Source organism: Amphiura filiformis, chromosome 1, assembly GCF_039555335.1.
Source record: "Amphiura filiformis chromosome 1, Afil_fr2py, whole genome shotgun sequence".
NCBI classification, from domain to species: Eukaryota; Metazoa; Echinodermata; class Ophiuroidea; order Amphilepidida; family Amphiuridae; genus Amphiura; species Amphiura filiformis.
Genome location: NC_092628.1, coordinates 4,636,701 through 4,664,695, shown reverse-complemented (window position 1 = coordinate 4,664,695; position 27,995 = coordinate 4,636,701). Strand labels below are relative to the sequence as shown.

General features: G+C 35.9%; 1 protein-coding gene across 1 annotated transcript; it reads right to left on the bottom strand.

Annotated features, from left to right (window-relative positions):
• LOC140154573 (uncharacterized) lies at positions 1–27,890 on the bottom strand. Its single transcript, XM_072177143.1, has 19 exons — positions 27,792–27,890; positions 24,671–24,746; positions 23,613–23,729; positions 22,029–22,148; positions 21,133–21,246; positions 20,525–20,767; positions 19,908–20,021; positions 19,299–19,415; positions 18,036–18,386; positions 16,657–16,767; positions 15,670–15,798; positions 14,012–14,338; positions 13,666–13,764; positions 12,240–12,557; positions 10,351–10,537; positions 6,550–6,836; positions 6,096–6,253; positions 3,236–3,401; positions 1–112 (listed from the first exon to the last, which is right to left on the bottom strand). The coding sequence occupies exons 1-19, from the start codon at positions 27,888–27,890 to the stop codon at positions 69–71; spliced, it is 3,177 nt and encodes a 1,058-aa protein (XP_072033244.1). The 3' UTR covers positions 1–68.
• Between the last annotated feature and the right edge of the window lie 105 nt (positions 27,891–27,995).

Genomic DNA, 27,995 nt, shown 5'->3' with positions numbered 1-27,995 from the left:
GGATTATATAATTTGAAGTTTTAGAATAGCTTTACTACTACCCTCATACAGCAATATCATTTGATTTGTCATTTTTTGTTCTCTTCTGTCACCTCTGCCCTAGGCGTGGTTTCTGAAACAAAAAGCAACACACCAAAGATGTTAATTGATCATGCCGGAGAAAGCCAGGCAGTGGCAGGAACATCAAGGTTGTCCGAATTTGCCCATATTTGGTGCAGTAGGGGTGTTTGATGAAACATTCTCACTGAAACTTTTTCAGGATTCTGACCCCCTTGTTAAGGGTTTATAGCCCTTATTTGTTTTGTTACAATCTACCCCTTAAAATGGATGAATTTTTCCTGAATTTAAGCCAATTTTGTATTCTCATTTTTTCACAAGTGGTTGAAGTTATTTAAGTAAATTAAGTATTTGTAGGAAACATCTACCCCGGGCATTACAGAGAACAATTGACATTCAACCAACCCCTATCATTTGGCTCTGGGGGTGTCTAAACATACCCCCTCAAAATGTCTTAAAAAATTGAATTTTTATTTGATAAATTCAAATGCAAATATAAAAAATAAACATCAAAATTTTGAATTTTTGTTGGTGTTATTAGAGTGACCCAACATGTGGCTGTGGGAAACAAATTAGAATATCTTGGGGCGGTGTTGCTTTTTTTTAGAAAATACAGTGTTTCTATATGGTATTTAAGCAATATTACAAAGCTGAAAATATTGTAATATTAACGAAATACGTGATTATTTCAACTAGATACTTTATTTAGAGCTGGTTATTAAGTTGAGTAAGGTTAGTAATTAGAATATCTTGGGCGGTGTTGCTTTTTTTAGAAAATACAGTGTTTCTATATGGTATTTAAGCAATATTACAAAGCTGAAAGTATTGTAATATTAACGAAATACGTGATTATTTCAACTAGATACTTCATTTATAGAGCTGGTTATTAAGTTGAGTAAGGTTTTAAACTTTAATAACATGGATAACAAAAGCAAAATGCAAATGTTACTAAAATGTAAGTGTTTCTAGATTTAGAAACCATAACGTCCCATGTGCATATGTGCATACACAACACAGATCTACCTGCTGGTTGGACATCTGACAGTGTAAAATAACGAATCCCGAAAAATTTACACTGCCGTCGCTAGTAAATGTCACCTTTACTAAAAGTTATTCCCACTGTATCTACCATAATCCGTTATGAATACGGCAGAGTGCCGAATGCCCAAAATTTCTGTTCTGAGTAAACGGCGTTTGAAAATCTTGGTACTATTCCATTGGTCCTTCTAAAAATTACGAACATTTGTGAGCACTCATTTGAAATGTATATTATAGTAGAATTATTGGCAATACTTGCATGTTCTGATATATCCTTCAAATCGCTTTATTCGGCTTTATGCTGTATCCAAAATGTCTCTACCACTGCGCAGAGAGAGGTCAAATACGCATTCAACTACCTGTAAACGCATTCTTGATTTGGGGCTTTTGTGTTGAAAATACTGGTTATTCTAAGGCTATGTAGACTTAACTTGCTATATAAGTTATAAATAGTCATCCCTGTAATATTTAGCAAACACTTGAGGATTTTAAAGCAAAAATAACAATATTGGCCTATATTTTGCGTATGATTTTCCGGGATTTTCCGATTTCACGGGCGCGCACTCACATTATTAAACCACAGCAATATCATTTGGGGAATGTTTGTACTTATGTTGGTATCACTGGATAGAAGATACCTACAGCTATACGTTGGTATCAAATATATTAGTATAGGACGTGTAATATAGAAAATTCGGGGTTTCCCGCTATATAGTACTATAGATCAACATGATTTGTACAGCTAAGTACTTTCGTCTCTCTGCCGAATTCATTTATCGCACTTAGGCGCGATTCGTCCAAATCAAAATTTCAATAAAAACGTCGGTGAGTAAGATTTACCATTAAGTTTTGGTGGAAATAAAAGATAACCTGAAACATAATCATAGGCATACAAAAACTCAATTTGCTCAAAAGTCTCGATTCGTCACTCTGCCGAATTCATAATGATATGCATCAACATACAGCGATGTGCCATGCCAAACAGTAGAAAATTACAACAATATGTATCTTCCTTGAGTAGTGTTGAATGTCCATTGACAGCATGCATTATCATAATTCTAGTATTCTAAGGCGTATGGCTCGTTAAAACAAATGACCGTTATGTTGTTACTCCCGCAGTCTATGATTATTAGTAATGCAAAATACATGAACGTAAAATATCTTTGGATCAAAATGTGATAATGTTTGGCAAAACCTCAGGGTAATCACACTAACAAAGACAGTCAGATCTATTATTATCTTGGGGTTCCCAGATAACAGCACGTGACCACTGGATTACATCATGGAAACCCTGTTGCAAAATGGAGATGATATCACTTCTGGAATCTTAAAACATTCCCCAGAAAGTGCTGCAATATGACATGGTAATGTCTGTAATTAGGGATGGGACTGACTGGTTTGTTGTTACTATATAACTGAAAGGTAAATGGATGGATTTATGGGAGTGTTCCAAAGATTGCAGATATATGTGTTACAGTGTGTCGCGCATTTTTAAGTCTTTGTGTCGTAGGAGTCTTTGGGAAAATTGATTTGACTTCCATATTAAACTCACTTCCACTGAATGATAATAGAGAGATTGCGTTCTTACGTGGAACTTACGTTTTCACTTACTTTTATTGATAGTTTCGGTTCCAAATTGGATTGTGCTCATTCGTCACGAAGGAGAACAAGTCAGCTGGAATAAAGCCTATAATATTTGATCTAATCTAATCTAGGTTGATAGAGGGCATAGTATTAACAGTAAGCTGAGTCTCTGCCTAATTTGATTTTGACTAAAATTTTGACTTAACATGCTGATTAAACTTAATTGTTTTTTTGTACTCCCCAAATATTATAGTTTATTATAATGATTTGTTACAAACAAAAAGGATCATAATATATAATAATTAGACTTTCCTTCGTATTGTCATTATCTTTGACTGTCTTTAACATAATGTGAAATGGACAAATTTTGTGTCTACGTTTGGAAATCGCAATGTCTCTATTATCGTTATGTCCTGTTCCTGTGCCCTGTTTGCGCTTAATATGCGATACAACAGCTTGAATCACATGTACGTGGATGCACAACCTCAATGACGGGTTTGAATAGCATGAATAAACAGAGGATTATAGCTGCTAACATTTCAACTATAGTAGTTACCTTCATATTGTCTGATGGTAGATTCAATAAACGAATAGAATCTGGAAACTCTGGTAAACAAAGAAGGCAATAATTCGCCACACTTCACGCCCTTACTGTTGATTCCAACAAGATGCCATCGATTATCTTCACTGTCACGGCAAGCCAAAGGACCACCGCTGTCTCCCTATCAAAATGAACAAGTGATTTATTGTGTGCATCATTTAAAAGGATTCAAAACGTCGGCTGCTAATTGAACAGTTAGTTTGAAGATCATTTTCAATCTCGGCTGGAATTTGCCATTTTTGGACAAGCTATGTTACTGAAAAAATAGCCAAGTTTTATTCATATATTCATTAGATTCAAGACTTGAAATTCAGGGGTGGGAAGTTGGTTCCACTTAGCAATGATTTGCTCGGTTTGTTTTAATATTCCGAACAAATAACGATATTAAAAGACCTATATATATATTGTGATATCCAGGCTATATTTGGCTTCATTTAGCTGCTATGTCCTCATGATATAGAACCATAGGGCTATTATCATGCTGTAAGGTTAACTCAATATCGAAATGGTTTTATAGTACTCTTGCTTTCGGAAAGATGGTGATGTCAACACGTTGAGGCAGCTGTTTCCATACTGAGGCCTATCTCTCTTTCTGGGGAAAAACTTTACTCTTTAAATGCCACAGAACCCCAGAAGGAGCTTTTCCTTGGAGTAAAGGTCAAAGAAGTTGCGCCTGCACATCTCGATCTGAGACTCGTCACATGACCATGAATTCATGTTAGATCATAGGTTAGATGGCAACACAAGATTTACAAAATGGATAATTCACGATGTCTGACATTTTGTCTGGCTTGCATGTACAGCTTGTTGTCAGCTCCACCCGACTTGTCTACGGTTAATATATGATTATGATGCTTGGTTTATGATTGCAATACGCACCAAATGTGTGATTTAATGTGTGATTTTATATATGGGACCATTTATTGTCTTGTAATATTTCAAATTGTAGCTACCACGTCAGCTGCCACGTTGGAAAGAGGTAGAGTAAATATCTTCAGCATAACGGAAATTTTACAAATGCTCCCAAGGTAGCAAAACAATCCAATATGCCAAGTTAAAGTCAGTCAGCGATTGATCAACCACCACATAGTTATTAGTCTTAGTCTAGGAGCAAGAAAAAAAAAAAAATGCTTGGGTTCAACACCCATGTCAATCAATCTTTGATACCATGAGTGGTTAACATAAACCCTCTAAAGCACTGCTAGGGGGTAGTGGGCTCAAATTGTAGGGTACATTTTTCGCTAGAGGTCACGAAATGTCACCACGTAAAACTCAAAAACATTTTGATCTTGTTGAAGAGATATCAAATTGAATATATGAATACAAAAGCCACCCAAGTCCATACTTTGGCCAAATTGAGTTAAGCATGGGAAAGTGTTGCTATACCCCAGCAAACACAAAAACGTTTTAAAAATGTTTTAAATAAGTTATATTTTGGCTTTTGGTTTAAGTAAAAACGTTTTAATAACATTAAAATGTCGGGTTATATAAAGGTCATGATAACGTTTTAAAACGTTTTGTATGAAAACACACTACAACAATATTTTAAAATGTTTTCAAAAAATGTTATTGAAAACTATTTTTGCAAACATTTTTGCCAAATATTGTGTCAATACTTAAATAACATTATGTTAAAATATTTGAACCCAGCAAACACAAAAATGTTCTTAAAATGTTTTTTTCAAAACCTTTTAATAACATTTAAATGTCGGGTTATATAAAGGTCAAGAAAACGTTTTTAAAACGTTATTGCAAATATTTTGGGCAAACATTTTTCGCAAAATATTTTTTCAACCCTAGAATAACATTCTGTTTAGAATGTTTTGTATCAAGTTTTCAAGAATATTTTTGGAATGTTATTAAAACGTTTTTATACCCTTTATATAACCCGACATTTAAACGTTTTCTGTAAAACATTTTTGTTTTCTGAGCAGTACATTATCAAAAATGTTTTTAAGGTTATGAAAACGTTTTATACTCTTAATATACCCTTTATATAACCCGACATTTAAACGTTTTCTGACAACCTTTATAACCTTTTGCGAATGATGTCGAAAACGTTTTGTGTTTGCTGGGACATAGGCCTGTCATATGTATGAAAGAACAACTCAAATTCATCCTCTGTGTCTATTGAGCATGTGAAAAATAGCATGTATGAAAGAATCAACCCAAGTCCATGATTTGAGTCTTGTAACACATTGATTGAAATCCAGTATGTATAAAAGTCCACTTGTAACACATTCATTGCTGGAGAGTGACTTTTGGGAAAAAAAGTGTTTAATCATGGAAAGAGTGTGGTTTATATTACATGGCAGAATGCTTATCAACATTATACATAACTTTGTGCTTTATTTTGTATTATCTTACTAGTGGTAATCTCATTCCAACATTTTTGTCTTAGTATATGATTCAAAAAACCACCCAAGTCCAGAATTTAAAATGAACCCCACGAAGTCCCTGAAATGCTAATCGTCATACCTAATACAGTTGAACCCACCCATTTGCACGTACAACTTACCATATTGACCAGGTAAATCCAACTGAATGAATTAAAATGATACACAGGTTTTTTTCTCAAAATCACTTCCTATGGACTTGGATGGGTTTTGGATTCATGTATTCAATTACTCGTCTGACGACAAGGATTTAAAAATGTATAGTTTGTACTATCTACAACCCCCAGCCGTAATAAAGAGGGTCTATTCTAACAACTCGTGGTATTAAACATTGGTTGACATGGATTTTGAACTGAAGCCTTAATTAAGGCCGGATCTGCTTAATTTTATACTAATCAGTTTCTTGGGGCTTGACTTACCTGACAAGTACTTGGCCCACCACCAAAATAACCAGCACATATCTCTGTATCAGGTGGTGCTAAATCTGGGCTGCCATTATCTATGTAATAATCACGGCAATCTTTCTGGGACCACAATGGTGCTTCAACTTCTTGCAAGATATTTGAAGCAGCATAATCTGCAATGGAAAACACATGCAAAAAAAGGGTGCAAATTAATTATAAGTCACATGAATATCACATCTGGGTAGCTCTTGATTGTATATAGATCTAAAATGACAGAAAATAATAGTCACGTTATAATAAGCGCAATTATATCTCGAAACTGATTAGAAGAAACATGATTTCATACGACATTCTATTTATATTTTCAGTAAATAAATATATATAATATATATAATAATTTATATTTTCAGACAATAAATGGATATCACACTCACGTATTCTTACCGGAATCGCACACATTTATGCTTACCGGAGACATTAAAACGGCCCCATCCTGCAATCCAACATTCTTCAAACGAATCTATCTCTTGCCAAGTTTTTGTCAGGCAAATTGGTCGAACAAAATCAGTAAATGTAACTGGCTCACGTAGATGTAACAATGCAATGTCTTCATGAAATTCATCTAGAGAGCCTTTATAATCTCGATGTATGATGGCAGCGTCAAAATCTCTTACTTGCTCCTCATTTGATGTTTGATCAAGTATTCTGTCTCCAAAAACGATAAACCAACCTGAGTAATCGCCGTTATAAACGTCCCTGAGAAATGTTCAAAAACACACACAAAAAACCCGCAAATGAACATGATGAATAACACTATACAATCTGTCTAGCAATTTCAAACTAAAATTCTTTTATTACCATGGATAAACACAAATTATATATTATTCGATGGTAATCCAAAATTGTGTAAAATTCGTCGCTACCTGAATGAAAAAAACAACAAAAACTTGTAGCACTCATAATAAATAAATCAAGCATTTTGTTACTTCTAGATTTGTAATTCATTACGTTCAAAAATTCAGTGAGCTTTAAACATGCAGCTCCATGTTCGCAGGTAGTTGGAGTTAAATATTTAGAAATAGCTTATCCTACAATACATTACATAATTATTATGACGATTCGGCCAAACAGGCTTGTTTTTAATTGGACTCTTGTATTTCAGTAGTTAGGTCATACAGGGGTTAAATTGGATTGATTACTGAAAATAACCTTAAAATTCACTATTTGCTGCATATTAAGTGCTGTGATCATCAGAATAACGTCAAAATAACTATAGCATTGGGTGCATATAGGATTATAATCAGATTTGGCTTAAACATGGGGAGGGGCTTTTTGGGGTCAAAAGTGATAAAGTTCTAAAGTGTGTCCAATTTGAATGAAAATAAATATGTGATGTCGATATGATACAAAATATGATGAAGGTCATTTCAAGGTCACCGGAGCTCAAACAAATGTCATATTTTATTGTCAGGTGATTTTAATGAAATTTAGTACATGCATTTGAAGGTCATCCGAGATCATTTCAAGGTCATCAATGCACTAAATTTGATTTTAATATAATATGTGAGTGACAATAATGGGTGCTCAATCATACTGACACTCTTATCTTGCAATAAAGGCTGGATAAGTCAGTTTTATGGAACACTGGTCAAGCGCCCTCTTACTCATGTGTCTGATCGTAATAATTAGGTTTTACTAGGCAGGATAGGTCTACACTCTACAACATGTCGACCCAAATTTAATGTTATACTGGTCCATATTAATGTGACCCCCCAAAAAGACTCAAGACTTGCAAAACATCATGTCTCACTACCCTCCCTCTCCCCTCTCTGCTCCATTTCTCTCCTCACGCTTTCTTTTCTTTCTAATCTTTTCATCTCCCAACTTCCCTTTCCTACTCTACTTTTGTTTTTTTGTCTTTAGTTCTATGTCACTTTTCGAATTATTAATAGTGTTGTGTTCATTAGAATAATCCCAAAATAGCTCTAGCGTTAGGTGAATATTGAATTGTAATCAGATAATGCTTAAACATGGGACAGGGAGTCTGTCTGTTTTGGGGTCAAAATGGGCAAAACTCTAAAATTTGTCCAGTTGGATTTTTACCAAAATGTTTCTTTTCGTATAGATTAGATGATACAGTAATGAGATTTGGACATTGACCTTAGCTATAGCCGGGGTCTATAGGGCCTAGACAGACTTGAGGTCAAAGGTCATTAAGGGGGTATTTCTGGTACTTAACCAAATACCTTCAAATCTTTTCCTGCAGGTAACATGGTACAGAGATACAACTGACACATATGCATTGACATTTTCGCTAGTGTCTATGGGGTGTACACAGGTTTTGAGTTCAAGGTCATGCAGGGGTCAAATAGGGTTGATTACTAAAAATCATTTTCAAATTCACTATTTGTAGTATATTTAGTGTTAAATGTTTAATAATGTTACTATCTCAACATAAAAAGTGAATTTTGTCCAATACAAGGTCTGCGGAGTTCATTTCATTTACTAAACGGACTCATTGACTACATCGCTACCTACATTCCACCTAGGAAAGGCGTCCGTTCTGAGCTGGATATCACTCGCCTCCCCAGGAGTAATAGAAACATTGGTGGTGGTTCAATTAGTGTGTCTGGTCCTACCCTCTGGAACCAGTTACCGGCTACACTACGGACTTCTCTCCAGTTAATTCTTTCAGTAAGGATCCTAAAACATATATTTTCTAATGTATTAATGTATTATTTTGCTGTTGTTGTTTTTGAATTTGTTTGTAAGGCGCAATGATCATATTTTTGGTATTGCGCTATGTTATGTTTTGTAATATCACGACATACCTATTTCTTATCTCTTTCTGAGAGCAAAATGTTTCTTCTTACATGTTACCTCCTACAATGATGTCACTTGTTCATATGCATCGGCTTTATCCAGTATCTAGCCACGTGATGGTCAGGATTAAGTCGGCCATAGCTGGGGCTGTTTGCGCCAACTAGTTTAGTTCGTTTGTATTGCGATCCAAGACACCCACTATCGCGAGCGCATCGGGCGCGTAGCACTTGCGCCGCGTCACGGGAGCGGTAAACTCTACACGTCTATGATACTGGCGTCGCGTAAAATGGATGAATGGTCCTAGCTGTGGCCGCCAGTAAGGTGTAGGAATGTGGCTCGTCGGATCGTCTATGGGGTGTTCACAGATTTGGGGTCAAAGATCATTAAGGAGTCATTTCCTGTATATAACCATATATCATCAAAATGCTTATACTGGCACAAATTAAATAGCAATATGACGTCACTTGCACATATGCATCGGCTACGCTATTATGCAGTCTCTATGGAGTGTTCACAGAACTGGGGTCATTAAGGGGTAACTACTTCCGGTTTACGGTCAAATATGTTAGTGTGAACTCAAAATGCTTCTTCTACGAATAACATAGCAGAGTGATGCCACATGCACAGATGCATTGGCATAAGTGTTTGTAGGGTGTTCACATATTTGGGGTCAAAGGTCATTAAGGGGTTATTTCCGGTCTTAATTTTTTAATCTCTCTAAAGTTGCATAGTACAGGGAGACACCTGCACATAAGCATGTATATTTGGCGTTAACAATTTGGGGTCAAATGTCATTAAGGGGTCACTTCTGGTCCAAGACAAAAAATCTTCAAAATACTTCTTCTGCCACAAACAACATAGCAGAGTGACGCCACCTGCACACATGCACATAATACACATATATAGTGTGCATAGATTTGGGGTCAAAGGTTATTAAGCCAGTGTGCTGGTATGTTCATACCCACTTTATATGTGATATTTTTATTTTTATTATTATTATTATTATTATTATTATTATTATTATTATTATTATTATTATTATTATTATTACTGATGCCACCAACATGATTTTGTTCTCCGTTTTTCCTCGTTTATTTTCGTTTGTTATGTTAAACAGCTTTGTTTACATCAATCAGGTTGATCTATATGATAAACTATGTGAGTACCTGACTGTGGAATAATTCAAAAATCTCCCAGCTTTTGAAGCTGAAAAACTCGACATGATACTTATCAATTACGGTGCAACATGTAGGCTCACATCAGTTAAGCTTACACAATGACATCGGTGAACACTAGCATCCAAACCCAGTTTTCTTAAAGGTCTTTCTCCAAGAAGAAATGATTTACTTTGAATATTACATATTTGAATGTGCTTGAGGTATCACTGTTTACCAATCAATTATGTTAATCTTGCCAATTATGTCATTTGTTTTAATTGTATACTTACACACAATGTGCAGCTGTAACAACCCAGCTTTCAGAAATCAAACTACCACCACATATATGCCCAGATGCCACATGTCTTAGTGATCCAATCCATGGCCATGCTCCTAGGACTGCGTCCTCTCCACCAATGATTCTGGTCTCTTCTCTTATTGCTGACCTGATTCCACAAATTCCATCTCCATGATAATCTGAAATAAAATCACATAGCTCCTACTAATCATGATGCAGTCATGTCTACAGTAGAATTCATCTCGACCTTTGCAGGACTTAACCCCATTAAAAGCTATTAAACCAAGATAACACTCATTGAAACAGCTCAACTGATTAAATCGGATCTTCTCTGGTTGTGCACAAGTGACTGTTTTCATGTGCGATATCGCAATAAAGCTGGTATTCATAGCTTCAGTTGGGTAACCGATTATAAAGGAAACGAAAGGAAACAATGTTATGTGTGGCTTTGTTCACGAAATCAGACAATGTCGTGCTTTTTGTAAACCAGCATTCTTGAAAATGAGCAACATAATGATTTTTGACTTAACACGGTTTAGAAATAATTTCTTCATATTTTTGGTGTTATCTGTCGTTTACATGTCCTTCCTAAAACACAAAAGTACGACCTTCTCCAAACACCTAAATTAGCTAAAAATTTAGGACATGTTACAAAACTTTATTTTCTAGAACCTATTTAGAATAATTTAAATGTAGCTTTTACCGGTTTTTTTGTGGCATCCTTCAGAAGTGAGTGGTCCGATACCAATATTTTCGGTCAAATCTCCATTCAAATAACACGGGGAGTTGGCTAGCTATGCCTTGCCCTCACTCATATTTTACAAAAGTACGACCATTTCTGAACATCTAACCTAGCTGTAATTTTAGGTCATGTTAGAGAAATATATTTGCTAGAAGTTTTGGAGAATAAATAAAATATTGGCTGGTTATTTTTCACACAGTGATGTTAACTAGGCAAGTGTCCATTCTCCCAACATACATCATTTGTAGGGGTCACGCGTCAATGGTGAGAGCACTGTGTATTGTGTATAGGAAAACGGACAGTAACTGCAGTATGTCCTTCAAATAGATATTACATTCACGCCTGACTATTTATCTTGTTCAGCGTTTGTTTTTCTTTCGGAGGAGTCCTCCTGAAAGCATCCTTAATGAAACTCTTGAAACAATTTCATCAGGATCGTTCATGGTTCATAAAAGTAGGAAAGGTTCTTCTTCCTCGTCTTTGTCCATGGTGTTACGCCCCCTGCTTCTGATCCAAATTGCTTCTTTCAGCCAACGGGTTGTTTTGTCAGCTTCTTGGTCGATGACCTGAGCCTCCTCCCACCCAATTATGTGATTTTGTGCTGCTACATGCTCAGCGATGGCTGATTTGTGAATAATTTATCTGTTGTTGAAGCTTTTCTTTGGGCCCTGGTTAAACTTTTTGCACTATTTTTTCAGTTTCTGTTTTGTGTTCTGTAAGCCGTGTGCCGAACAGATGGGAATTGAAATATTTCTGAGTGAGTACCAGTTTATCTTGACAAGAACATTTCCTAATTTAATCCTTAATGAAAGCTCAGCATGTTAGACAGTTAGGCAGTTGAGAATAGTATTTTGCACTATCATCAACGTCTACGCTTCCGGCTATGTTGCAATTGCGCACACTACTACTGCTCTCCAGGCTATTCTGTTATCGGTCTGTGTAAGAGTTTGTTCATCTACTTCTTTCTGCATTTGTGCCACCAACGTTGTACATACGATGGCGATAGAACTTTTTGAATGACCCTCGTATGAAGTGTATCATGTTAATGGTGCCCACTGTTTACATAGTAGATTTTCATCTGACCTTTCAAATTGCACGACGAAATGCTGGTCTAAATCACCGTTAACTTGCTAACTCACCTCCTTCTGGAAGTGAACATAATACTTCCTGGTCGGCAGGGAATGAATCACAATCATCCAATAAGTCTTCAAATTGATTGGTGCAGTTATTGACAATATCCAGGCATTGTTGATGACACGGTGAAGCAGTACTTGCCTCTCCTTGGCATTCAGGGAATATTATAGAACAGAGCAGCCATGTTGCATTGGCATGACAATTCTCTGTATCGAAGAATAATCCCAGTGCTTCGTCAAGAGTAGAAGATAAACCATTAGGGAAATATGTCTGGTTGTATGATAGCAACGATGTACACTCTGGTGGGACATCAACACATAGAGCTGATGAAAATATGTAAAATTTATTTTTTACCAGTTAGAAAATATTCGAAACCGTGATTAAAATATAACAGTTATTCTATTATTGTTATATTTACACAAAAAGTAGTGGTACAGAGGGAGAGCTCATCGTTTCAATGAGATTTTTTTTTAATTTTCTGTTCATTTGATGTTGAGATCATCCACAAAAAAATATTAATTTTCTATTTATATAGCATATTTGTAATATTTTAAGCCCTATTTACATGACTTTTTGCCATTTCCATACACTAAGTTTTTAACATGCTGTATCGGTTATCCCACCTGCGCATGCGCAGATTATTGTTTGATTTGCATCACTAATCAGTGTATTGAGTACCAGCTCTCATATGTGACTAGTCATTTACTTGTAAATCTATTTCATTTTGGAGATAATTAATGTCATTTGTAATAACAGCTTTTTCATTATGGCCATTTTTGCAGAATAATGTTGCGTCCTAGCTAAATTTATATGCATCATGTACTTTGGCTGCTCTCGGAATTGCCTTTGATATGATTTAAGAAGCCTGCCTTTTTGCGTGATTTGGCAGTGTCCCTAGCCTATTGATTTTATGGTATTGTTGTTACGTAATCAAGTATATTGTATTGTTTACACAAGTGGTTTAAAGACAAATTGCACAGTCTTTAATTAAGAAATTATATCCAAATATGCAATATAATGGGGTCAAAGGTCAACTTTCATTACATAATAACCGACTCTCACAATGGTGCCAATTCACTTCTATAGCATATATTTCAAATGATTCCTCAAGAATGTTCTCAATATTTAAAAGGACCAATGGAATGGTACCAAGAATTTAAACGCCGTTTACTCAGAACAGCAATTTTTTGAATATATTCGGCAGGTGTTCTTAACGACGTGTATATTTTTTTTTTTACAGAAAGCAACATGACAACCGTCACTAGTCAAAAGAGGCAATATTCCCAACTTTCCTCCTGAATGTACGGAATCTTGTAACACAAATTGGTACCAAAGTACCAATCTGATATAAATGTGATCATATTTTATGTGGGAATGCAATCAAACTGTATAGTCTACACACAAAATTACCAAGTAAACTGAATAACTTACGACAGAATCGTTCATCAATGGAATCATCGCAATCAAAAAACCCATCACAAATACGATCTTCAAAATATGCTCCAGAACCATCAGAACAAGTGATCAGATCTGACAGAATAGAATTAAAAAAGTGTCATGCATAAAGAAAAGGACTTCGTATTTGCTTTACTTCTAAACCAAATGTCAAGGAATTACATTACTGTATTCTTAATGTACATGTAATTATTAAGGAATAATTTTTGGTTTTCATACTGAAATGTTAATCGTGTCAGTTCATCTGTGCCCAATATCACAAAGCGATTTGCAGGTATGTGTCCCTAATTTATGTTGTTTATAACCAAACAGGCATGAATACCTGCTGGATTGAGATCTGATAGTGTAATAGCATATCCCAAATCAGTTCTGAAGTCGTTGCTAGTAAATGTCACCATTACGAATCTATCAGCAATAACGAGGTCTTGTGGTACGCTAGCCCCACTGTATCTACCATATGCATCAAAATCCTCCACGGTGCCAAACTGTAGAAAGTCACAACATTCCTCAAGTCTAAATGCCTCAAAGTGAACTAAGATGTATCTTTCACCAGTACTGTTAAATGTCCATTGACAGTATTCGTTGTTACCATAATTCAAGTTTTCCAAGGCGTAGGATTCGTTGGTACTTATGACAGTACTACCGCACACTGTAAATAACAAATTATGTAATAATATATACATCGGCAAACAAAGCGAAATTTGCATGATTTACCTTTGATCAGAGAAATAGTGTCAATTCTACATTCTACATTTAATTCAAAGTGTTCGAACACTGGCATAGTACTTTGTTTAATTTACAGCACCTTGCATAATACATACTTTACATCAAGAACGATATATGAAACTGAAGCGAATATATTTACACATAAGACTAGGCAAATATTATAGGGCTACCAAAAAAATAAAATTAAAAAGAAGTTTTTGAATTGTGGCCTTTACATTAAATACAATAAATTAATTACAATAGATAGTTAAAAATAATGCCTAGTACGCTCTCGTGGAAAAATTGAGTTAGATTTAAATTCCTCTGGACAAGGAACTTACTGCTAATTGTATCGTTGCAACCCGTACGAAACTCGGGGAGCTGATCCTGGTTGCGATGGTTATTTGTGGAATGTCTAGGGTGTGCGATCTTGAAGCAGCAAAGTCCCTAATTTGTTGTTAAATGATTTATGGAATGATGTGACGCCGTAGTGGTCAACGACAACATGTGCGTAGCGCACTACAAATCATTGCGCTTTTTTTCTTTTTTTTTTAAGATTCATATTTTGACTGAATCTAAATAGTTTGACTGATGCTGGGTTGTTTATTATTCCTTTAAGACTACATTAGATGTAAAATTAAGGTTGCTCTATCAGTGATGATGTTTTTGTTTTGAGCAGTGGCTCGTATATGTGATCGAGAGAGACGATACCTTGTTTATACTTTTAAGTGTTAAAAATGGCCATATCTCTGGAACCATAAGATGGAGGTTTCATCAAAATAAGCATTTTTAAATGCATAAAAGTGTTAATAGCAGTTTCTCGAGAAAAGCAGTGGACTAATACACTTGTGATCCTAGTCCTCGACCCAGATGGCGAAAATTTTAAGTAGTGAGTTACTTTTTCATTGGATTTGCCAGCAAAATGTTTGAATTATAAACCATCATGTGCACAGTTTCCACCTCGATACACATACGTACACATTTTTGTCTCTAGAACTTAGTGAGTATTTGAGATTTGGAAACAAGAATTATGTAACTAGTATTAACCAAATCATGTTCATTGTTAATAGCTATATATTTATATGTGCACATATAAGAAATCTAGACTTTCCTTGGATATAAAACAATTTTAGTTGATACTGTCGAATTTGCGCCCATTGAATATAATACATAATTGTATTTTAGTGTAATTGTGTTTTGTCCAAACACTGCACGCACATGCATATAAACCATTGACCTTGTTGTCGAAATGTAAATTAACAGAGCGTAGCTTACATGTAGAACCACAATTAAATTCGTCTTCATTAAATGGGGGGCAATTCTGTATGCCATTACACTCCCAGTATTCCGGTATGCAAGATCCATCGAAACATCGAAACTGATCAAGATCACATGCTGGTGCCGCTGCAAATTATTAAGTTGAAACGAAGAGACTTATTACTTTTGTAAAAGACAATCATAATACCGTGTGCAATAAGTGATTACTTACCATATGGTGCTCCTTAGTTGCTGAGCACAACAGCTGAACTAACAACAACTGCACGGAAGCTGTTTTCAGACATTCTTTATATTGGCCTGGAATCAGTTGAGGATATTTAAACATGGTTCCAGAGGAAAAGAGGGGATGGCGTACACTAAACATGTAAAGTTGAAATAGAATTGGCTGTTAAGCTTTAACGGAAGGTAAAATCAGTTGCCAGAATGAAAGCCCCAAAGATCATAATCGCTGAGCCCATGTATTATCAGCCCTATACTCTGCTCAAACATGTTGGTAACGGCGATATTATTGCAAGCAGATATTTTAAATAAAGTTTATAAAACATGTCTAAGAATGATACCGTTAGAATAGCCTGGTTTGGAATTAGACATGTTTTAATTATGGTAGATATTAAGACGGGTAATCAATAATTGCTTATTGCACACGGTACACAATATACTGCGTACGATAAAGTATCATTACATTAGTTTCAGTTTCTTGAATAAATTAACATTTAATAAGACATTATGTGAGTGCTGCGGAAAGATAAGTTTGTTTTCCACATGGCTGACATTTCAATTTACTTTCCTTCAAGCACACCAATAATGAACGCAGCGTACAGTCTCTTAAACCATCACGCCGCTCTATCCTGTTCCAGGTATGGAGGGAAAGCGCTATGGAGTAGCTCGACCTTTATTGATGTAAATTGCTGTATTTTGCACAAGTTGCATGGAATTGCATGAGGTATAAAACGGTCACATAAATAGTGCATTAGTATAGCTTACAGCAATTGACAAGAATGCCCTCATCACTTCCATCCTGACAGTCATTGAAGCCATCACAAAACATTGAATCATCAATCACTTCAAGTTGATTTCCAGGACACACCACGAAGTCTGAAAATGACAAACAAGTTTAAAAACATTCAAACGGAATTGATTATAAAAACGAAATTATAATATTAACAATCCTGTTCAGACTGATGGGTCTGATCTCACTCATTTTATGAGTACCGTCAACCAGAAGATGAAGTTCACAAATTGATTGACAGTACGCCTCCCAAGTCATGTCAATTAGATCCAATGCCGACATGACTTGTTAAGTAGTCCTTGGTTGTATTTCTGCCAACCTTCACACAGCTGATTAATGAGTCTTTGCTTTCTGGTTCCTTCCCTTCAACATTCAAGACAGCTGAGGTAATTTCCCTCATCTAAACACGCTGCTGTGGAACAACTGTAGGTTTATCTTACGGAGAATAAGTTATATCCTGAGCGCTCATGGCAAAGTGCTCATCGCAAGTATCAGCTGTGAAACCGCCGTGATCCAGGGTTTCAATTATCTTCTCCTGTCTATTGATAGTAAAAGGGCGTGATACTTGTTTTACACTACGTATATGCCGCTTTCGACAACATAGATAATGATGTTCTCATCTAGGGGCATAAGATAAATTCGGTGTCACATGTGTTGAACCTTAATGGTTTACTCCTACATGATATTGCAAACAAATGGTTAAAATAAGTAGCTGGCCTTCAGATTTGTGCACGATACTTTTCCCAGTCAAAGACATTGTAAAGCGATAGAAGGTTAATGGTATGATCTATGTTGATGAATCCCAGCTTTATGACACGTAAGATCCCAATGACATTGACGTGTCCATCAGTCGGCTCCATTTAAGAATATGTTAAATTTAATAGCATGTTTCATTAATAATATGTTAAGTATGAGGCTTAAATCTATGTATATGTGCGTCGTTGCGGTTTCTGAATCGTGCATCGTTTCACACAACCTAACTGTCCATTTAACCATTTGGACAGTAGCTCCATTTGCATACTTATGAAAGTTGTTCTAAATAATACACATTTAGTGACCTTGCTGTAAGTTTTAATACCAATAATCAAGTGTGCTTAACTTATATTTGCAGGACCACGTTTTGCTCAATCCATTTAATTTGACATCATTAAAGAGTCCTTGCTTTTAGTTAATGTGTAATATCGGGTTTAAATATGAAAACTTTATATTTTAGTTCGCCACTGGACATGACAGTCATACAAAAAGTAGAAATTCAAGAAAAAATGAGTGTGTATAAGTACACAAATTAGAAGGGTTATCATATACAGGACTATGCAGGGCGAACCATGGTAGGGTAGTATTAACCAAACATTACCTTCTGCATTTATATTTGTCAAACAAATATGAAAGCCACGTTTTGTTACAATTTCATCTGTGTAGAATTCAAAATGGAGGGGGATCCCGTCAGCTGGTGACAAAACATCCAAATGAGGCAGGGCATTATCCGAGTATCCTAAAAGTCGTCCATTTTGTGCTGTTCCGATGTACAAGTTGTCAAAGAGCATTTCTGTAGAGAAGTCTATGAACTGCACTAGTATTCTGCCACCTTCCTGGCACCGCACAGTCCAGAAGCACCGCATGTTATTCATGTAATTATTAGGGTAGCCATAAGACGTCAAATTGACCTTACTATCTCTTGCTATTATGATCTCGGGCTCTGAACAAACTGCATTAAAGACAATGAAAACAATAAATTACAATTTGAGTATTATTATGGTCGATAACATGCTGGTAATTATGCGAAACTCAACCATCATGTTTAGTGCCCTATAAAAACAACCAATCTCAACCCCACCCCACCCACAGACAAAATTTACTATGAGGCTATACAAGCATGGGATAGTTTCCATGGAAGGTGATTACTTTGCAAATACAATGGCGCCTTAATAAATCCCCCATATTTTGATGGTCCATACAACCATCCCCCATATTTTCGCATGTATATGGATTTCTAACCAAATTAACCTCATATTTGGCCATGTTAGCTTCAATGTGGCAAAATTGTTCATTCGTCGCGCGCATTTGTACCATTAACTTATTTTGTCGCCAGAAGGTGCTGCATTCACTATACTTCCAAAAAATCCCACCATTTCTAAAGGAAATCTTCAATGGCATTTTCGTCGTCTTAGAGGAACATAATAATAAGAAAGCACAACGAAAATATGACAATATTTACATTTTGTGTCGAACATGGTCAATGATATTGCAGATAATTATTCAGAACAGAGATCGTTTCGGTCAAACATAAGCTTTTTCCAATAAGAAAGGGTCCAATGTCCAATGTAAAAGATAGAAGGTAGATCTTATAACAATATAGCCAACTGAAATAATATTCATAGTTTCAAAAAGAACTGTCTTAAAAAAGACAATGCCACGATAAAGATCATGTTTCAAACGTCTGCATTGATAAGGGCCGAGAATGCTGGTAAATGGAAAAGGTATAGATCTAAAACAATATAGCTAACAGAAATGACATTCATAGTTTTAAAAAGTTGAAAGTACTAAATGGGCACTGAATGGTACTAATCATTCCGGGTTACCCTGTAGTACCGACCACGCGGTTTGTTCCTGCACTTACCTTGTACTTCACAGTTTGGACCAGAGTAACCAGCAGAACAGTGACATTGGTATTCATTTACTCCATCTTCGCATGTACCTCCATTAAGGCATGGGTCTGGGGTACAGTCGTTGATGTCTGAAAGTATTTTAGTGAGTCGAAATTTAAATTGGATATATTTATTAGCTACCAAAATATTTAGGGATTATTAGCACATAAGATTCCAAGCAATGAAGTACCAACATGCACAGTTTTGTCCTTATATCACTTTGTAACAAAATCTTATCAAACCTCTGTGATTGGCAGCTGGAAGTGGTATCTCTTTGATAGCTGATAATGTCCAGCCATTCAGTACGTCGCTACTTGTAAACTATCGAAACAGGAATGGCGTTCCAACATTGGCCCAATGTTGCAACCCCTCCCCCCCCCAAAAAAAAACCGATTTCTACAATTATCTGAATGGTCATAATTACCATTTTGAATGTGAAAAGATGAATAAAACACTGGTCTGACCTTAAAACTTTCAATTTTCATCCAATCTCATTGGCATTTATCTGTTAACTTCCAATTATATATGTACCAATAATTGACATTAAAGCATACATCTGCTTCCCAGTAGACATGGCTTACTTTGTTCACAGAGTGTTCCTGTATATCCTTGCGGACACAGACATACAAAGGTATTAATTGAATCTTGACAACTCGCTCCATTCCAGCAGGGTTCTGAGGCACACTCATCAATATCTGTCAATACAACAACGGTGAGAGGCTGTGCAATAATTATGAGCCAGGGTGGAGGCACGCAATTTTGGAAGATCGAACCGAGGGGCAAGCGATTTTGGCACACACTTACGGGGCACCTTTTACATTTGATCTTTAGCGTCCATTTGAGACACCATTACCTACCTTGTCCTTCATGACTGTTTTTTAAATTTTTTTAGTAACAATGTGTATTTTCAAAGAAAAGAAAAAAGAGCACATCGTAACTTAAAAGACTGAAGGTATTATTATACTTCATTTTAAGCAGTATCTGATATTGTTGCATATTTGGCGTAATGTAATGGTTCATATTCGCATCAAGGAAAAAATCAAAAGAAGCCTACAAATGAAAGATTTAAAAAACACAGGTGTATTTACATTGTACTAAAAAGGATAACAGTTGCAGAGTATCCGATCATCACAAATATTGTTTGTTTTGACATTCGCATCACTCAACTAGTAATAAACGATTATGAATAATAACTTACTGTTAATAGCGTGGCAGGTATCATTTGATTCGTCACTTCCATCAAAACAATCTTCGATATCATCACATAACCACGAGTTGTGCACACAACCACCGCTTAAACATTGAAACTGTATGCTTGGGATACAAGTACATCCTGACTCATCACTGTTATCATTACAGTCAGGAATATAGTCACATCGGTAACTTTCCAACACACAGCCAACGCCATCATCACACAGAAATTCATTTTCTTCACAAGTAACTTTTGAAAAGGAAAAACAGACCATAAAGGATTATTCAAGATTCACATCCGAATTACTGTTTCATTTCTCATATAAATAAATTTCTAAAAAATAATTTTTTTTTAAAATAGGTGTGGTACACAGTTATATTAATCATGTCCATGGGCAAATGTACTCATGTACAGCAGCTACTTTAATTATTACTTACTCCTAGATGTTGGAATATAAAGCTTGTTATTGATCAATCCGTTGTGATCCCTATTTATCTCTATTTAGGAGCTGTTATTTTAAAAATAATTTCGTCTTCTGATTCTAGAACTGGATATTTCAAGATGCACTTCACCCTTTCAGATATATGAATAATAATCAATATCCGTTGACTCACTTGATTGACAGTTAATTCCAGCCCATCCTCTTTGACATACACAGCTGTACTGATTCAATTCATCAACGCATTTGCCGCCATTTAAACATGGTCGAGACATGCACTCATTAATTTCTACAAACAAACAACAAAATTCACATGGGAGTTTATGTATGGAGGATACGGTTTTTAAAAGTTTATGCGATTTCATCTTTACCATCAGTCATTGTCGAAGGTTTGCACCTGATTATATTTCCTTACATTTTAAGAAGTAGCCTGTATACATTCCATTCACTTAACACTGTAAAGAGATTTTTTAGTTTAACACTTCGACTAAATCCATAATGCATATTAAGTTTGTTCCATTTTTCAATCATGGTTGAGGTCTCATGTCTTCTAACTGTATCCTAATATTTGATACAAATGATTTTTATTTTTTTGTTTTTTACTTTACATATTCATCCTATTCACAATTGGTTCCCGTATAACCTGGAATACACTGACAGGAGTATTCTAGAATTCCGCCTTCACATGTCCCTCCATTTTGACAAGGTTCTGACGAACAGTCATCAATATCTTGAAAAGTAATGGACGTAAAATTACTAGTTACTACATAATACATGTAGAGCGCTTGCAATTTCAAACTATATCTATTCAAAAACAAATATCTATCCAAATTCGAAGCGAGGTTGCGTATTTAGCCAAGATTTTGCACGTACGAAATGAACGCAGTACAGGCTGTATCATTTTGACACAACCTGTACACCTGATCCGTGAACTTTATCTTTTTTTTAAAGACAGTGCTTGATAAAATTGCTGTGTGCGTATTTTTAAGGTTTTGATTGTTTTAAGAGTAAGTTAGACTGGATAACGATTGTGGACCTTTAAATAACCTACAAAATTACTGTGAGACGTACCCTGTTCGCAATTAACTCCAGTCCAACCTGGCGCACAGGTACAAGTATACGACCCTATTCTGTCATTACAGGTTGCTCCGTTAATGCAAGGACTAGATAAGCATTGATTAACATCAGCAACTGAAATATAAACAAAACCATACTCGACATAATATTACTTCTTCTTTTTAGCGTGTCCACGGCACAAGATTAAATGTGTTTCAGCCAGTGCTGCACACATTTTTCAGCATTCTCATTGTAAACTGCTAAGTCAGCAGTTGTGCATGTTTGCTCCAGTTGAGGGCAACACAGTAAGTGATCCATTGTTTGTGGTTCTGTTCCACAATCGCTGGTTACATCTGTGTTCTTTCGATATCCCCATTTGCTGAGGTTGACTTTACATCTTCCTACACCAGACCTTAACCTATTAAGGCATTTCCATTCAACCCAAGTTGCATCTGCACCAGGTGGTAGTTCTTCGCCAACATGAATATTCAAAATTGGTGGGTGATTTGTAGATCTCTCCTCCCATTTTGCTACTCTTTTACTGAGTTTGACGAATTACTGAGTTTGACGAATTACTGAGTTTGACGAATTGGTAAGGCTAAACACTTTTACAGTTTACATTATTTTGAAAAACAGACTTTTGCGATATGAAGAACAAGCTTGTCCGCACCCCAATAAAACATCAAATTTGGTTTTTTGTTTACGTTGTGGGTGTCCAAATAAGTTACTGAAAGCTCACTCTGAGCTAAATATTTTTATTCCAACACAATACAATAATTGTAACATAAGGATTTTGTCCTATCATCTGTCTGAAGATCATATGCCTGTAATCGTGAATCTGAAAAAGTACCTATTATACCTCAAGAAATCAAACAGTATTATGAACATCTCAAATAATGACCTAATTAGCCACACATCTGCGGTCATCTAGTCTACATAATATGGTGACAATAATATACGATGCTAGTTCGGTGCTGATAACTTTTTACTGCACTTATGTGGAGTCTTTGTGTTTGATTTTGTTATCATGTGTGAGACAAGTTTTGCCGTGAAATACTATAGTTCTTGTATTTCTTTATTTTCAATGTGTACCCTTACAAAATCCTACCGAGCTAATTTGTTTTACTGTGTAGACTACTATTAAGAAGAGGTCGTTTTTGTATTTCTTTTACTGTCAGTGTAGACCTACATTGGAATTCTGTTACTGCGTTGTCCTACAGGGGAGAAGATTCAACAGTAGCCCTATTTTTAGTGACTGTGTGGTTGTACGGGGGACTTTCATTCTTTACGGAGTGGGGACTTATTCCCCAGACTCCTTCAGCAACTAAAATCCTCTAATGGTTCAACATGCAAAGACTTGAGAGCAATCAAGTCCAAACTCTATGCATTTACGAACCGCAAAAGACGGGTGATCTCATAGTATTACTAATATCGTAACCTATGTGTAACAAAGGGAAGGCTGAACATATGTGCTTTCTTTGTAGCTATCTGACCATTGTCAAATTAGACGACGGAAACTGAACCTTATACCACAAAGGCATTTTGCACTTTGAATTTAGATGAGCGTGAATTTTCAGTAGAGCTGCTTATTTTTCTTACCCGTTCCACATCTTCTTCCAGTCCATCCTCGTCGACATATACACCTGTACCGGCCTCGGCTTTTATCCACACAACGTCCTTGATTAAGGCATGGTTGAGACCTACACGGGTTTACATCTAATGAAAACAAAAGGATAAAGTTAAAAGAATCTGTACTCAACATTTGAAACGGATATTATTGTTGTGATAGATAGGGTTGGAATCATAAGCAATGGGAATGGGCTTACCCAGAATAATGTCTGGGTATGTACCATTTAACTTTGTTGCAGTTCAGTAGAACGGTAAAATACTTTATGGTCAGGAATTAGAAATTTTAAATTAATTTTGCTCAAAAAGTCATCTTAAAAGTCAGTAGCGCAACACTTCCGCACCACTTGTCGTGGCGAGTGAAAATGCTTCCCGCTTATATTCTCTTTTACAGTGGTGCTAAAGAATAAGCTATAATTCCTTTCTGTTGACATATGGTGGTATGGTTCAATGTTAGACAACGATCATGACGATAGGCCTCCTTGTTAATGGCATGCATTATGAACACACTCACATAGGCCTCCTTGATAATGGCATGCATTATGAACACACTCACATAGGCCTCCTTGTTTAGGCATTCATTATTATCACATTTACATTTTCAGTTGATTACAGCAGACAACAAACTCTTTGACCCTAGGTATTTTATAACTATTCCTGTCACAAAGGTTGACTTACTTTCTACATCTTAAAATTTGTGATACCGAGGGTTTTACAGGGACCTTAAGCTGGTCACTGGATTCCATAACGTGAATGTACTTAGCACAATGATTCGGAACATGGACACCTCACTGGCATTACGGTAATGTTTGCACCCCCTTAAAGGAATATATTTGCCCGCAGTAACACCCGTAGGATAAGGCAGGGAATTTGACTTACAGGGGGTGTTTTTTTGTTGTTTTAAATCATCGCCCTCTGGTGAGGAAAAGTGATTAGCAGCAAAGAGATTTCCCCACCCAACCCTGAATAAAGGAAAACATCTAAAGTGGAAATATATTACAGTTTGGGGGGTGAACCCTCCTATCCCTCACCCAAATATTGAACAGGGGGCCCCTTCAAAAATCTATGGAGGTCACTCCTAACTGGTTGCCAGACAAACAGTACTGACTATAACAATTGAAAAAAATAAGAAAACCTGTTTAATTTGTAAAAGTAACGTACAAACCTTGTGCTCGGGTAACTGCCTGTGTTGCGAGTAAGCTGAGTGTTACTAACAGCACTACTCCTGCGTCCATCACCACGTTCAACCTCGACCACCTCTATTATTACTCCAAAAACTGTTCCGGGTTACCTATGAATGTTATACTACAGGAGCATATTTAAAATATCATAGATTTAATCAGAAATAAATATATATTAAGTGTAATTAAATATTAATATATTATAGACCTTTTCAACCATATCATCATATTTCAAATTTTGCGTTCCTTCCTCGCGTCCGCTTAAATCTTAACATTCCCTCCTCTTGGATCAAGTAAAAACAATCAGATTCGACCCTCAAGACCCAGCGTAAATATTGAACAGTGTACTTCGCATGCGCGTAATTTGTTTGGGGGGCGCGGGGGGGGCGCCAGCCCCCCGGGGTCAAAGTAGGGGTCGGCAAAAACGAAGGGGCGGCGGAAGAAGGGGCGGCAAAAACGGGCGGCAAAAACGAAGGGGCGGCAAAACGAATTAGCAAAGAAAAAGGGCGCAAAAATTGAAAAATCGTAAAAATATTGAACAAAAGTTGCTTTTAGGGCGCTAGCGCCTAAATTCCGGATGTACACAAACTCCACATGCAAAAGTATAGGCGAAAATAGTGGCATTTATTGCAATTGGTTAAATAATTTGATAATTAATAATAATTTGAGATAAACTCTTATTTTGCATTTTCCATTACGGAAAAAGATTAACACCAGATATGCTAGATATAACTGATTTACAAACTTATATTTCATTTTTTACGTGCTAAATGGGTGTGCCAATTGGGGATATCGATGACGTAATGGAATTCTTACGAGCATGAGGTCAGAACTGTGTAGCTGCTGATGATGTTATTTGATAATTCTTACACATGAGGACAGGGACTGTCATTTTCTTCTGAAGGAGTGTGTTATGAATTTATTTATTTGCAGTCAAGAAAAATATTTCCACTTCACCCCCCCCAGTACCGCCACTATACATAAACCTGACCCTAATTTTAACTCTAATTTTGTACGTATAAGATGAAATCTTACACGTGTAAGATGCAACCTTACACGTTTAACCTTACACGTTTGTCTTACGCGTTTTTGGACCACTTGGCCATTCATAAGATATACATCAAAACACGGCACAGTGCTGAATACACAAAATTGTTGTTCTTAGTAAACGGCGTTTGAAAATCTTAGTACCATTCCATTTGTCCTTCTAAAATTTAAAACATCCGTGAGCACTCATTTTTGAAATATTATAGAAGTGAATGTGCATTAATTATTTACAATACTTACATGTTCTAATACATTCGATATATCCCTGAAAATGGGTATCTACAGCTATATTCGGCTTTATGCTAGATCTAAAAAGTATCTACCGTTGCACAAAGAGTTGTAAGCGGGGTCGAATACGCATTCAACCATGAGTAAACTATGGCACTCATCCTTGCCTTTTAGGTAAAAAATCACTGGTTGCAGTGAGGCTATATTCTAAACTTAAGTTATACTTAATCAACCCTGTAATAATTACCAAAACTTTTGACCTTTTTTGTTACAATCCTGCTTAACTACAATACTGCAATTTTTACTTTGCATGGGTGGACTTTGAACCATTGTTGCAAATTTTCAGACGAAAACGCACTTAATTTTCTTATTGAACTATACTTACATTGCTATTTTGTACAAAATACTTACTAAACAACATGTGAGGTTTAGTTAAAATGACGGTTAATTAAAGAAAAATGTATACACATCGTGTTAAATGATCTATAAATCAATTGCTCACTTACACTGTAATAATTTGGCACATGTACGTACAACGCCATCTTTGTTATTGTATGCTAATTTCAATTTTATTATATTGGCGTTTTTTTTAATTTATTTAACAGCAACTTGCCGGTTTGAATAGAACTTTCACAGCTTCAGTACAAGAATTTTTGTTTAATTATTCTAGAAAAATGGATATCAGTCGTAAACTATACAAAACTACAGATGTATCGACAATATTAGTAACTTGTAGTTTTTAAAGGTAATACTAAACAAAATGATCCATACAAACAACCAAAACTGTAACTGTGGCACTTTTTTCGAAAAACTGATGTTTTCATCTTAAGAAAATGAATGTGTTTACAAAGACAGAAACTTTGGTTTGGTACAATATAGGTCAGAAGTGTTATTAGATCAAATACCTTAATATCCTATCGATATCGATATCGATATCTGCACATTTTATTTGGAGAAAATGTGTTAGCAAAATAATTTTTTAGCATAATCAACAGTCGAGTGCCTAGCATATCAATTTATAAGCACTCTTTAGCAAAGTCATAGTTCATTCAATTTACAACCGTATGACACAACAGGCGAAAATAGCAAAATTTTGCACAATATTTGTAATTTAAAGAGAATTGGATCACATTGTATCTTGGGCCATTGATACAAACGCCGAAATATCAGAACAAACTTGAGCAAATTTCTGATGTTTATCATCCGTTTGGCCTTTTTATGCCACAATAATTATCCTTATTTTCGCGCGCACACACGTCCCAGTAAAGTAATTTTGGTAGTCGGTCGGCTGGACAATTTTGCAATTTTGCCCACCTTATGCATTGGTAATTTCTTATCACATAGAATATCCTTGAATCTGGCAAAGCAACTCCAACCTGCCTTTATTATTATCAAAACTTATTTCCTGGTGTTGTTCTTCATCTTCACTATTAGACCAAGAAATTTATAACCATCCATCTTTTTGATGATGTCGCCATCAACTACAATGGAGTCTTCTGACTGGTGCTTTGTCATATATTTAGTTTTATCCTTGTGTATGTTCAGTCCAATCTTTTTTACTTCCTTTATACAGATAACTTAACTGGACCTCCATGTCATTTACTCCTTTTATTCTGTTCTTTATTATCCTTGTAAAAAATTTATACACATGTGATAACATGCTTTTTTCATCCAATATTTGGTTATAAAGTCTAACTAGATGTTGAGTGATGTCCTCTCCTCCAATCTTGATTATATCACTGGTAATGCCATCTATTCCTGCTGCTTTGCTGTCTTTCATCTCCTTTACAGCCATTTCCACTTCTTTTTGGGTTATGCATGGGATGGCTGATATGTCTGGTGATACATTAAGTAGCTCCTGTCTATAATTTTATGACACCGTCTTTTTGTCTCATTTGGT

What these genes read in the sequence shown, in the direction of transcription:
- LOC140154573 (XM_072177143.1), bottom strand. Translation starts at nt 27,890, where the DNA reads ATGGCTGTAAAGGAGATGAAAGACAGCAAAGCAGCAGGAATAGATGGC. An exon ending in CATTGATGAACGATTCTGTC is followed by an intron (nt 12,558 to 13,665) that starts GTAAGTTATTCA and finishes TATTTTCATCAG; the next exon opens with CTCTATGTGTTGATGTCCCA. An exon ending in GTTACAGCTGCACATTGTGT is followed by an intron (nt 6,837 to 10,350) that starts GTAAGTATACAA and finishes AACATTTCTCAG; the next exon opens with GGACGTTTATAACGGCGATT.